The sequence below is a fragment of the Balaenoptera borealis genome, assembly GCF_965194805.1.
Source record: "Balaenoptera borealis genome assembly, chromosome: 8".
In the NCBI taxonomy this organism is placed as follows: Eukaryota; Metazoa; Chordata; class Mammalia; order Artiodactyla; family Balaenopteridae; genus Balaenoptera; species Balaenoptera borealis.
In genome coordinates this window covers 102,896,254-102,910,087 of record NC_138865.1, presented here as the reverse complement: position 1 = coordinate 102,910,087, position 13,834 = coordinate 102,896,254, and the positions used below count along the sequence as shown (strand labels likewise).

The window sequence follows — 13,834 nt, the reverse complement described above, 5'->3', positions numbered from 1 at the left end:
CAGTTCTGAGCCTTCCCTCTCTCCAGCCTCAGTCTCCCCATCAGTTCCATGAACGACAGGGACTCATGGTGTCTAAGGAATCTGGAAGACCTCAGAGCTTCACCCCAGCCTGGGCTCCTGGGATCTAACTTTAGAGCTCAGCCTGAATTGGGAAAAGTTTGGACGGGGTTGTTTGAGGAGGGGACCCTCACATCTAGCGTCCCAGAACCAGGCATGGGCTGTGCCGGGCAATGTCAAGACTGACTACCTCTCCCCAGTTGTGCCCCCAGCTGCCCTAAAGATGGAGGGCTAGAGCGCTCGGCTACCCCATCTGCAGCTTGTGAAGGTGAGGGCTTCCTGCTCTCCCATCCCCACTCCTCCACCCCTCTCCAGCCACTGCCTTGCAGAGAAATGAATCACATAGTTGACTGGAAGCCAAGCAGACCGACTCTACAAATGCTGCAGCCCAGAAAGCCGAGTGGAGGGAGGGCCTAGGGATTCCCCAGCACCCCTCGATGGGTCAGGGGAGTATGCAGAGGTGGAAAGGGGCCAGCCACAGAGCTTTGGATGACCTCAGATAAAGCCCTGACCCTCCCTGAGCCCCAGAACCACCATCTGTACAGAGGAACTGGGATTGTTTAATCCCAGCATTCTATTATCTTTGGAATTTTATGATCTATGGAATTTCCAGTCTAGAAACAGGGTGATGGGCAGCAGGGAGTGGGGAGTACTCCGAAAGCCTGAGAGGGATGTCAGGAGAGTCATTCCCTCACTTGTGGAATTTCAGAGCTGGAAGGAACTTTGGATGGAAATGCCTTACCATGATCCAGTGTTTTATAGATGTGGAAACTGAGGCCCAGAATAGGGAAGGGACTTGCCTAAGGCCACACAGCTTCTTGGGGGAAATGCTCTTGACTCCCAGACTAGAACCCATCAGCAACCATTTGCCCAGCACCTTCTGCACGCAGGGTACTCTGCTAGGCATTGGGTGAAAAAGAAAAGTCAACAGGGCCTGTCTCTGGCCCAGAGAGGCTCAGTTGAGTTGATGGAAAAATTAGCGCAACAGGTAGTTTAAGAGTCAGACTGTCTGCTGCTCTGGAGTCAGACCGTCCGGGTTCAATCCTGGCTCTGGCATTTACTCTATGTTTGAACTTATCCAAAGCAAGTGAACCTTTCTGAGCCTCAGTTTCCTCACTTATAAAATGGGGATAGTATTGGAACTTACTTATCGGGAAGGCTGGGAAGATGGGATGAGATCCTGCATACGCCACTCAGGTGACAGAGTTCAGTGGTCAATGTGAGCTTTTACAAAGGGAGCCATGCCATCCAGAGGGGCAGTTAACTGCCGCAGGAGCTCCAAGAAGGAGGTGATCATCAGAGAAGGAGATGGCATTTGATCTGAGCCATGGATGGAGGAGGAATTTGCAAAGGAGGACATGCCGGGTCAAGAGGACAGTCCAAGCAAAGGCACAGAGGCTCGGGGCTCAGGAGGAGTTTGGAGGCCCAGGCAGACTGCTACGTCCAGGGGTCTCATCCTGGTCCCAGGCTACAAGGTCCCTTGGCCAGCAGTGTCCATGATACCTCTGTGGTCCCCAGCTCTGGGCAAGTGCTCCATGGAGACTCCAAAGCCAGGAGGAAATGCCACTTCAGACAGCAGATTCCAGAGCCCTGGGCCCAGGGAGCACAGGGCCAGGTCTGGAGGGAACTAGGGCTCGAGTAATTGCGTAACCAGAACCATCCGCTGGGCTGAGAGCTAAAAATATGCCCCAGGCAGCTATCTCTGCCAGGGCCTCGCCAGGCACCCAGCGTGGGAAAGGCTGATTCAGCCTGGGCACAGATGCCAGGCGCCATGGGTCTGAGCCCTCTTGGGAAAAGGACAGATTTCTCTCCAAGAGGACCCCTAAGAGTCCCAGTATTATATGGTTAAGAGCCTGGGTTCCAGTCCTAGCTCTTCCGTTTCCTAGTAATTCGGTTTTCTCATCCCTAAAATGAGAGTGGTCATACTGGCCCATAGGGGTCCTGGAAGGAGAGGGGATCAAATAAGACAGCATTAAGTGACATGCCAGGCATAACAGACCAGAGCTATTTTTCACTCTGAGGTTCGGGCTAGCTCCTATCAGCCACCAAAGCCCTGCCAAACCATCCTCCAGACTTTGGTTGAACCTCTCAGCGTGGGAAGCTCACCCCGTCCCTGGCATGGCCCATCTGGTTGCCTATGTCAGCATCGCTACCCCAGGTTGGCCCAGCAGAGATGGGAAGATGGATGCAAGTGTCATGCTCTCCCAAGTCAGCTTTTTTCCTGGACAAACACCAAAGCCCATCAGCTGAGGGGATGGGCAGAAACCCCTTCTCCACTCCAGGCTGCCAAGGGTGATACCCACAATAGACAGCATAGACTCTTCAAGAGGTTCTCACTGTCCCATGCCACGTCTGGCCACACAGTGCCCCCTAATAGCCCTACGTCCACTCCAATGGACAAAGTGGAAAATGGGTGGCAGGCAGCATGAGGACACACAGCAAAGCTGAGACTTCAGGGGCAATGGGGTACAGGACACAGAGCCTACCAGAACTCAAAAGGACAGCACGTGATCACTTACCCGAGGACCCCGTGTACCAGGAGGTCCAGGGAGCCCAGGCAGCCCAGGCGGACCCTGAATAAAAAGCAAGAAGACAGCATCAGTGCCCAGTGGCAGAAGAGAATGGAATCATGTAGTCATTCAACAAAGCTATCCAGAGCTCTGGACATGGAAACCCTATGGTTGAGAAAAGGGATCCCTTGAGGTACCTACCTGAGGAATGCATGCTCTTTGGGGCTTTCAGGCCATTGCAGCTGCTGTTTCTTGGTCTTTGAAGCACTCATCTTTTATTACTCAACTAACTTAGGGTGTCGCCTCCTCCAGGAAGCCTTCCCTGATCCCTCCCCTAAGTTGGGCCAAGTCCTCTCTTTCCTTCTGCTTTAAAGGCCACTGTATTATATTTGGGGAATTATCTGCTTAGAAGCCTGTTGCTCCCACTAGACCATGGTCTCCTCAAAGGAACTAGTGGGATATGAGTCATCTCTCTCTTCCCAAGGCTCAGCCAAATGTTTGATAAAATAAAACAGCAAGAGACCTCAGAGTTCAGCCAAGTTATCTGCAGAGGCTCAGGAGAGAAGGGACTTGTCCAAGGTCACACCAGCATCTCTGCACCACGGAGAGGCAGTGTAGCATAAAGGGTGTAAGCAAAGACTGTTGCATCAGACAGGCCTGGGTTCAAATCCCAGTACTGCCACCTACCAGCTGGGTTTGGGCAAGTTCCTTAACCAGCCGGTGCCTATAAAATGGGGTAATAATGCCCTCCTCATAGGATTATCGCGAGGATGAAATGAGATGGTAAACATATAACACAATGCCTAGTATGCAATCGTCACTCAAATGTTCCATCTATTCCAGTGGTCACAGCCGGGTCCAACCTTCATCACCACACCCTGAGAACCTGCAACAGCCCGCTCACTTGTCTCCCTGCCTCCGCCCTCTCCCCCCTCCAGTCTTCCTCCACACAGCCTGGTTCACCTTCCCAAGGCATTCCCCCTGCTCAACAACATTCAATGGCTCCCCATTCCCCACATAAGACGGGCCTAACCCCACAGCATGGCATTCAGGGAGCACCTGTCTGGCCTCATCTCTCTTCCCTTCCCATAGGAAGCAAGTCAGCCCAGCAGACTTACTAAACTGCAGTCTGACCTTTGTTCAAATCCTGGTCTTGCCACTTAACAGCTGGAGACTTGGTGCAAAGCCTTCAGCCTGAGTCTCCACGGTTCTCTTTTACCACAGCTACTGCCCTGTCTACCCCAAAGGAGTGAATGAGGATTAACTAAGTGCCTGATGTAAAGAACTGAACACAGAGCCTTCAAAGGAAGCCAGGCTTTCAAGGATGTGTGAGGCCTGGGGAATTCATTTGTTTCAAATAACCATCAACGAGATTCCAGGTTTCCTGCCCAGAGTTAAAATCGGTGTTGAAAACCCAGTACGATTTGGCTGGTAATTAATCCAGATCTCACGCTGGGCAGCCTTGATTCACAGTTCTGGTCCGTGAACACCACGTGCTTGCTCGTCCATAAATAAAAATCAGAAGAGAGATCCAGACAGGCAGATATGGGTACCAAGGCCCCAGGGTCACTGGAAAGAGCCCCGGCTGGAGGGAGGGAGGCTGCTGCGTGACCCAGTGCAAGTCCTGGCCATCTGAGCCTCCAGGTACCTCTGGCCAAACTGGCAGCAGGCAGCATTCCTTCCATCCAGAGCCAGGGGCTGGGTGGACAGTTTCTAGTCTTATATCTACCTCTGGGGGTTTGAGATTCAGGGCCAGCCTACTCTCTGCTCCTCCCTGGGAAGCAGTAGAATACAGTATAAGACAGGGGCCTGGGTCCACACTGGGCACCCTTACTTACTAGCTGTGTGGCTTTGGGCCAGCTCCCTCCAGTCTCCAAGGCTTCATTCCTTAACTGTAAAATGAGGCTGTACCAGCACCTAGCTGACAGATAATCTATAAAAAGTGCAAATCCTAGTGCCTGGTACACAGTTAACGCCCAGAAAGTTAGTGCTGTTTCTGTTAAGCAAGCTGCTGGAACCTCCCCAACTCAAAATTTTAAGCCACCTTCCTCAGCATCTGTTTGGGGGGAGAGCAAAAGATTCCCCTTCCTAGAAGGTCCTCCTCGGCCCTATTTTTCCAGGTGACCCAGAATCAAAGGGAAATGCAGGGGGCTGAGGCCAAGCATTACTGCAGGTATCTTTATCATGACCAAATGAGAAACCACAGAGAGGCTCAGAGAGGCAAAGTGATTTGCTCAAGGCCACACAGCTAATAGGTAGAGCCCGGATTCAACCAAGGATCATTTGACTCGTTCTCTTATCCTGGGCAGCTTCCACACAGACAATCTTAGCCAGGTGCGTTGTGACTAGGTGGGCAACCTTGGGTAATTCCCTTCCCCTCTGTGGGCATCTGTGAAATGACTATCCCAGAACCTTCCCAACACTGGCGTTCCCTGAATTTCTGTGGTGATTTCCTCCTCTAGGTTTTCCAGTGGGAGAGAAAAGGTGAGATCATGTCCATCTCCCAGAGAAGGTGGCCAAGGCCCAGAGGGGTGAAGGCTGGTGCAGGGCTCCAGGGAGGGACAGTCTCCGTGGGGTGTAGCTCCCTGGTGGACCCCGGGAGGGCCACCACTGCAGTGGCCTGGATACACCCTCTTGGCACTTCTCCTGCCCCAGAAACGGGGGCATCCAGCCTGGAGTCTGACTTCATCCTTGACAGCTGCAAAACAGACTCTAAGTGCCAGGCAGGACCCACGGCCCAGCCTGGTGATGTCAGTTCACAGCCGGACTCCTTGACACGGCAGCCCAGCCGTCCAGCTGCGGCCCCAGGCAGGCCTGACCCTCCCACACTCAGTGAGGCTGGGTGCCCCCTGCCCTTCTCGCTTGATCCGAGACCCTGCCTGCTCACCGTGCAGTGGAAAAACGCTGCCATTTCTTTCCAGGGCCTGAAGCCTGAGCGGGTGACTCCGGGATGATTCACAAGGCCGGGGTGGGATTTTTCCACTCCACGCTGCAAACAACGGGGCCTCTGAGAGGGCCTGGAGCTGAGGGGGAGGGGAGCGGGGGCTGCAGGCCTGTCTGGGGGAGGTGGACGAGGCCTGGGTTCGGGGCTCACGCAAACAGAGCCATGGAAACAACCAAGCAGCCGCTCTGGGCTTCCCCCAAGGGTCCTGGCATCCAACAGCCAGGCCTAGGGGAACCCCATCCCCCGGAACAAGTCCACCCTTGTGTCCAGCTGCAATAGCCCGCCTGCCAAGCCTTGCAGAAGGAAGTAAGTCCTGGCTGGCATGGCCCCTGGCAGCAGGCAAGGAGAGGTTTCACAGGCCTGGGATCTGGGAGACCTGAGTCCAGTCCTGAGCGCGCTGCTAACAGCCAGGTGACCCTGCGCAATGACCTTTCATTCTCTGGGCCTCTGCTCAGTGCCTGCCGCCTGGTGGGGGAGGCAAGAGATCTCAAAAGGCCCTCCCATCTCTAACCATCTGAGCTCACGATTATTCCCAAGGTTAGCCCAAAGGGCACTGAGCTTTCCCCAGTCTCTGTCCTAGGGAAGGGCCTACTGGGACAGGCCTTGAGCAGATTACTTCATCTCCCTATGCCTCTGGGTCTCAGTTTTCCCAGCTGTAAAATAGGAATACAATGCCCATTTTTTTTCCCCAGGATAACGTATACGCGTGCTGGTTATTCTCCATTTGCTTCCCAGATCCATTCTGTGCCCTGGGAAGCTGACCTCTACAGGCTGCACTGCCAGGCTTCCCTGCTCTCTGCTTCTGGCTGAGTTTGGTCAATGGGAGGCCCCAGCAAGAAACTTCTTCTTCCAGTAGAAGGAGAGGGTGGGTGGGCTATTTCTCTCCCTGCTCCCTCCTTGCTGGGCTATAGTTTGGTCCCAGCTCTTGTCTGAGACCCCTGTTCATGTTTTAACTCTCACTGGCTTCTAGCAACACCTTCCCCTCCCCTTGTAATTCACGTTGGACCCCATGTGCTTCTCCAGCCCCTGTCGATTCCTTTGATGACGCCAACACCTCTGTAAATAATCCCTTCCTTAAACTCTCCTCGATTACCCCGTTCTCTGCCTGGGGTCACAGGATACAGCACGCAAACTGCTTAGCACAGAGCCTGGCACGCAGCAGGAGCTAAAAAATCATATGCAAAGACAAAGCAAAATGCCCCTCCATTCTCCTGGATTCTAGATGATACCAGTGTAAGGGGTGAATTGCTCAAGATCTAGCCCTGATTCCTAACTGCCAATGGCATGAAGGCCCTCCTGTGCCAGAACCTCTTGGTTCTCTTAGGGCAACAATGCCCCTACCTCAACCATTTGCACATCAACAATCAGCCACAAACATCCACTGGGACCCATATTCTAAAGCTGGGTGCTTTATGCCTCTCATCTCAGACAACCCACACAACTCTGGAAAGGTAGGTGGTACCATACCCTTGTTTTACAGAGGCCAAAAACTGAGGTTCAGAGAGGTTAAGTGACTTGCCAAAGGTCACACAGCACCTAGCACCTAGAAGGCGCTCATTCAACATTTGTTGAAAGAATGAAAAGATGGCTGGATAAGGGAATGGTTCAAACCCAGGTCATTCCAAATCCAAAGTCTGTGTGCTCTTGCACTACAAGCGCCTCCTTACCCCACCGGCAGCAAAGATCTGTGTAACCTCAAAGAGCCTGGCCTGCGTGTCAGGACAACCTGTTTTTCGTAAGGATCAAATTCCTTCATTCATCTCCCAGATAGTCATGGAGCATCTGCTGTGGGCCAGGCGCTCGGCCGGGTCTCCCCGAGGTGACGCTTGGAAAAAGTGCAAGGGCGTGCAAATGCCAGCAGCCTGATCGTGAATAAATAAGGCCTTGACTCGCCTCCTCCTGGGCGTGGGGCTTCTGTGCAGCTTCTGTGCAGCCTCTGTGAACCACAGCTTCCCCGCCCCTAGTCACCCGGGGCCAAGCTCAGCTTTTCCATGCTCCCCCCGCTCCTGGGGCTCCCACAGAGCTCCCTCCCTCAGTGCTACAACTCCTGGCAGGCCTGGGCCCAGAGCTCTGTCTCAGCCTCTGCCAGTCTGTCCCGTGCCCCTCGAGAACCATGCAGAACTGGCCAGACACAGCCTTGAACACCTCTCAGGCTCTGAAAGGTCCTGCAGTCATTTCTAAGAAGGGAGCTCTCTCAACACTGGGTCATAGAGGGGAGACAGCCCCAGGGAGAGGAAAGAAGTTCCCCAAATCACCCAGCAAATCGAAAACTCCAAGGCAGCCCTGGAGATTCCTCAACTGGCTTCCTCACAGGAGGTGGGAGCTATTACCTTCTGCAGAAACCAAAGCTTAGAGTGGGTTGGGGCCGCAGAGCTAGTAAGGAGTGGAGCCAGGATTTAAACCCAGGTCTGCGTGTACCCAGACTGGGGACAATTAAGCCTCATGTCCCGGGCAGCACAGCTTCTGCTCTGCTGGGGTTAGATCCTGAATGTATCTGAGGGTTTGGGGCGGGGATAAGAGAAAACAGAAGGAACGCGAGTTCTTGTCACTGCTGTTCAAAGATGCCACCTCAATGAATAATTTCTGATATCTGGTGAAATATAAATGACCAGTTCGCCACCAGTTTGCCACAGCGGACTGGACAAAGCTTCTAGAAGCTTCTTGGTTCCTACTGGAGTGAGACTAGGTTCCAAGCTGGGGGGAGGGTGGGATTAGGGGATAGCACAGGACATGAGGCAGGATGGCACCCGGGCACACTGATGTCTTCCCTCTTGCCCTCATCTGTTCTGGGCTGGAGAAGGAAGAGCCATGGTCCTCACTGAAGCTGCAGCCCAGCTCCTCCTGCAAGAACATGCTGCGTGCCCTTGGCCAAGTCTTTTGTCTCCCCAACCCTGGTCCTCTCATCTGTAGAGGAGGGGTTAGTACACACATCCTACCCTCCTGGATCAGTTTCTACAAGGTCCTAAAGGGAGATGCCACGTGTGTGGAAGTAACTCATGAACGTGATAGGTATAGAAACAGAAGACTTTTTAGACATTGAACTCTTCACTTGAGACCAAGGACAGGGCCTGACACAGCTCTGAAGCCCGCAGCCTCTCAGCTCTGAGTCCTAGGGTCTCAGAGCAGACACTCGGGGCGGGGCGGGTGGAGGGGGGGAGCGGGGACTGGAATGTGCTGATCTTGGAGTCTGGAGCTGGGGCGTAAACTTCAGCTCTGCCTCCTACGTGCTGTGTGGCTTCTGAGTGAATCCTGGCCCTTTCTGGACACAGGTTTCTAGGCTCCTCACCCGCCCAATGATGAGGGTGAACTGAATGGTCCCTAAGCATCCATCCCCTGAACAGGTCAACTAAAGCACCTTCTTCGATCAGGGGGGAAGTTCAAGACCAGATCTGGCAGGAGGCCTCACCTCCTGCTGACCCACATCACCAAACCCCAGGAGGAAAGTACGAGGCTCAGGCACCCGAAAGGCCCAGAGGCAGAGTCTACACCCTGAAAACCTGCTCCTGCTCCAGTTGTGCTGGCTTGGACACGGCCTCCCTCATTCCACATCACACACAGCCTTGGGGGACAGGGCTGGCCTCCTCCACTCGGCGGGGTGGAGACCCTAAACTTCGCTCCCCCTCTATCAGAGGGGGACAGTTCACCCCCTTTTGACCTCACAGCCAGTGAGGCCAACCCCTCCACAGCTTGGGAAGCTGAGCTATCACAGGCCAAAGGTCCCTGGTGCCTGAGTAGGACTGGGTAGCCTGGAGGGGTGAAAAGGGTTTCTCCTGCTTTCCTCGGCTCCCCACTCCATACACTGCCAATTTCAGAACACGGGACTTGAGCAGAATGTTGACATAATCGCAAAGCAATGCATACAATTTCCGTAAGTTCTACAATATGGTTATAATAAAAACGGGCTCTCGGTCCCCTTGGAGACAGGCTGAATAAATATTATTCCTAATGATTATTAAAACTCATTAAGTGTGTTTGTAAGGCCTGGGAATTCCCAGTATCTGCCACTGTCTCCACATTGTGGGGAGCCTAACCCAAGCACAGAGCCTGGTGGGCGACCCGGCCCCGGGAAGGAGGGACCCACACGGTGGTCATCTCCAAGGAAGGAGAACAGAGCAGAGGCCTGGGCTTTCTGGAAACTCCATCTCATCACTCCCCACCCGGAGGAATTGGCCTCCAGCTGCAGAAAGGTCGCTGCCCCTGGAGACAGTCCCAGGCATGCCGGAGGCATCGACCCTGAGACCGTTTCCTGCACGTGGAATGTTCTCTCTCTCTTCCCTGACTGCTTGGACTCACCCTGACCCTCCTCACCCCCAAACTCCTCTACCAGGGGCCACAAATCAAATGTCTACAGGAGCCAGGCAGGTAACAGAAACAAGATGAAAGGACTGGGTTTGAAGGCCAAGCGGGAGACGTGTGGGCAGGCACACACAGGAGGGGGCCTGTCCTGTCTAAAGCAGAAGCCCTGACCCGGCCGCAGCCCACGGGCCACTGCATCTCTCCCTCTTCCAAGCAAGGCCAGTCACCCAGTCTTTTAGAAGAAATCTCTCACATTTCAAAAAATATTAATAACTTATTAAACATTTTTAAACAATGCTGCACGTGCGAAACCAAACACACTCAGCCCTACCCATGTGCGACCTTCGCCTGAAACTCGCAGACAAGCTGGTGGGCTGGAGGAACCCTGTTCCAGGGCTCAGGCAGCTGGCCTTTGGAGACTGGGGCCAGTCAGTTCGTGGTTTTCCTTAAGCCACTCAACCTTTACAGTGAGGCTAGCAAAGAGTGACTTGGGGCCTGGGTTAACCAAAGCCCAGGGTTTGCTCTTACCTGGAGGGGGCCACCAGACCCAAGTCCACCCCAGGGGATCACAAATCTGGGGCAGGATGTGCCATCATGAATACAGCCGAGGTGGAGGCATGGGGGACCCGGAGTGGAGTCAAGGCCCTGCCTGTAACCAGCTCCCTGCTCTAAGCTGCTTCACTTCCTCTGCCCTGACCAGGAGCAACTGCCTAACTGCCCCCGTCACCCACTCAAGCGCCAAGCAGCAGGCACAGCCCACCAAGTCTTACCGGTAAACCACAGTCTCCCTTGGGCCCCGGAGGTCCCATCAGCAGCAGGAAAGGTGTGGGTCCCACCAGGTGGAAGAACGAAGAGCCAGTGCTCATGGGCTGGGGGCTGGAGGACAGGAATCGCGCCGGGGCCAGCGCCGGGGCCGGGGTGGTCTGCTGGCTGGGCCGCAGCCGTCTGGGGCTCGGCCCAGTTGTCGGATGGTTAAACGGGACATCCCTGGCTGCCTTCCCAGGTCTGAGAGGGACGGGCTTCCAGGGGCTGCTCTTGGATCTGGCTTTCTTTGTGGCTTCTGATCCAGTGGGTTTCTTGCTTCCAGTGGGGGCTGAACCAGGAGCGAGGGTGGGAGGCATCGCTGTGGCTTGTGGCCGAGCAGTCCTGGAAGCACTAGGACTGGGGGCAGGTGATGGGGGCACGACAGTGGCTCGGGGAGGTCTGTGTGTGTTGGTGCGGGCAGGAGCCGGCTCACTGACACGACTGCTCAACTTGGTCTCAGCCTGGACCACTGGGGGAAAAGACTTTTTAGAGGAGCTGGCAGCAGGAGGTAGGGGCCGGGCGCTGGGTGCTGGGGATCTGGGCGTTACAGGGTTCCTCTGGATGGGCTTCACTGTGGGACAGGAGACTTTGGCAGGAACTGGGTGGGAAGTGGGTAGCACCGGCTTCTTGGCGGGTGGGGCTGACTTTGTGAAGGAAGGCGGAGCTGTCTTCTGGGTGGGGCGGGGACTTTTGACAGGGGCAATTGAAGGAGAAGGGGCTGAAGGCTTGGTGGGGTGACTTTTGGGGATTTTGGTGGCTGTGCTCTTCTGCAGTGGCTGGACAGGTCTGGTGGAGCTGGCAGGAGAGGCTGGGGGCACGGGAGGCAGCCCTCCACTGGCTGACAGCTTGGCAGGTGGCAGGAGGGTCCGGGCTGGGCCTCCACCTGTGACGGGCTGGTGCGGGCCTGTGGTGCTAGTCGTTAGGGGCTTGGCGGGCATGGCAGGCACCACAGTCACCCTGGGCCCCCTGCCTGCTGGCCGTGACGCCAGGGCTGGCGTGGCAGTGGTCAGGTTCTCCAGGCCCAGCAGGGCAAGGTCGGTCTGGAAGGTGAGGGGTGTGCCAGAGTCTCGGGGGAGGAAGGGTCCCAGCTGGGGCCGGTACGTGTCAGCCTGCCCACACTGCTTTCTCAGGTGGGTACAGTAATTGTGAGCGACCTGCGTCACGGGGTAGATACTGAACTGGCACAGGGCACCTTCAAACTGGACTGCGTGTGGGCTCATCTTCCCAAAAAGGAACAAGCCCTCGGGGTCAAGCGCTGGGTCCCTGTGGAAAGGCAGCGGGACAGGCACCCGGTGCTGCCCGCAGGCCGTCACCAGGGTGATGGTGCGGCCGCGGAGCTCCAGGGCCAGGTGGTGCCAGCGCCCGTCGTGCACGTCGAGGTCGAAGGCCACGGAGCGCCGGGGCCCCAGGTGGACGACTGTCTTGCCAGGGAGGAACTGCAGGCCCAGCTGCAGCTTGTGCTTCCGGCTGCGGACGGCGAAGAGGAAGGCATGGTTCACCCGGTGGGAGCAGAGGCTCAGCACCAGCGCCAGCTCTGTGCCCAGGGCGGCAGGGACGACGGCAGCCGTGGGGGCCTGGAGCCGGGCCCGCTGCGTAAAGATGAAGCCTGACTGGAACGGAATGACCCCTGGGGGCGGGGGGCTCCGGCCGCCCGCTGCCTTCGTCCAGCTGAGGCCCAGCCGCTGGAGGACGTCCACATCTGGAGAGGGAGGGCAGAGGGGGAGAGGACACAGTCAGGGCCTGCTTCCGGCTGCACAGACGGTGAGGACAGTCCCCCCGCTGCTACCTGCTTGCCCCATGGCTGTGGCTGACAGCACAGAGTTGGAACCAATCCCTCGTCTGGCTACGTGATCCTGCATATGCAGACCGTCCTCCACGTATGATACAGTTACATCCCGATAAAGCCAAGGTAAGTTGAAAACATCCTAAGTCAAAAATGCATTTAATACACCTAACCTATGGAACATCACAGCTTAGCCTAGCCTACCTTAAACAGGCTCAGAACACTTACATTAGCCTACAGTTGGGCTAAATCATCTCACACAAAGCCTATTTTATAACAAAGTGCTAAATATCTCACATAATTTATTGACTATAAGTGAGAAACAGAATGGTTGTACTGGTTCAGAATGGTTTAAGTGTATTGATTGCTGCCCCTCGTGATCTCATGGCTGATTGCGAGCTGTGGCTGCCGCTGCCCAGCATCACGAGAGAGTATCATACTGCATATCGCTGGCCTGGGAAAGGATCAAAATCAAAAACTCGAAGTACAGTTTCACTTTTGCACCATCATCAACTCAAAAAATCATAAATCGAAACATCATAAGTTAGGGACCATCTGTAGCGGCTAAGAACACAGACTGTGGAGCCAAACTTCCTGAGTTCAAATCCCACGACTTACTTAGCCTTGTGACTTCAGTGCCTCGGTTTTCCCATCTTTTAAATGGGATAATAGTAGTGCCAAACTCAGAAGGACGTTGTGAAGATTCAATGAGAATGCACTTGGAAAAAAATGCCTGGCACAAAATAAGCACTTTTGAAGGAGAGCTATTAAGATTAAAAATAATGATAATCACCAAATGCTAGAACTAAGGGTATAAGAGCCTGCCCACCATGGTTTGTTTCCCCTTCTCTCTTCCTTGAAAGCCATATCCTCCAGGAAGCTGGCCCATAAGTGAGGGAACGACAGGAATGTTCATGTCACCGGAGCTTGGGAAGGCTGTCCAGGGGACCTGACTAGTTTCACCATCGTTTTCACCCAGTCTCCTTCCCACCCCCGAAGCCTCTCTCAGGCCGGAGCAGACTGGGGGAGCTGCTGTCTACACAGAAGGCAGAGGACATTTCCAATGACTCCCTTCCTCCCTGTGTGGCCTTGGACAGAGCAGAGGAAGTAATCAAGGCATCCCTGCAACCTCTGTCCTCTGGCGAAGCGTCTGGACACGGGACCGTGGTATGGCCAGGTCACATCCGCCTGGTAATTACGCCGGCTGGGCTTGCCAGAGCAAAAGGAGGGCTTCCAGGGTGTTTATGGAAAGGTTTCCTGACCTTGCCTCTCGTCGGGTCATTCGACCTCCTCCAGTTGGCTGAGCTGCCAGTGTCTGCAGAAGCCTGCTCAGGAGCTCCATCTCAGCAGGAAAGGAGAGGCTGCCTCCGGAACTGGGTTCCGGGAAAGGTCCTCAGGCCCCCTCCTCTGAGCTCAGCATCCTAACCCCTGAGTGTGGAA

General features: G+C 55.0%; 1 protein-coding gene across 11 annotated transcripts in view; it reads right to left on the bottom strand.

Moving 5' to 3' along the window:
- Nucleotides 1–13,834, bottom strand: part of COL27A1 (collagen type XXVII alpha 1 chain) — a 186,264-nt gene that overhangs the window by 119,500 nt on the left and 52,930 nt on the right. For all 11 annotated transcript variants that reach the window (XR_014247868.1, XR_014247869.1, XM_082403739.1 and 8 more), the window contains 2 exons: nt 10,578–12,310; nt 2,577–2,630 (listed from right to left, as the gene is read on the bottom strand). Coding sequence is in view for 9 of the 11 variants with exons in the window: in XM_082403739.1 (XP_082259865.1) it covers nt 2,577–2,630; nt 10,578–12,310 (1,787 nt within the window). In the remaining 2 variants the exon portion in view is untranslated. The remainder of the gene's footprint in view (nt 1–2,576; nt 2,631–10,577; nt 12,311–13,834) is intronic.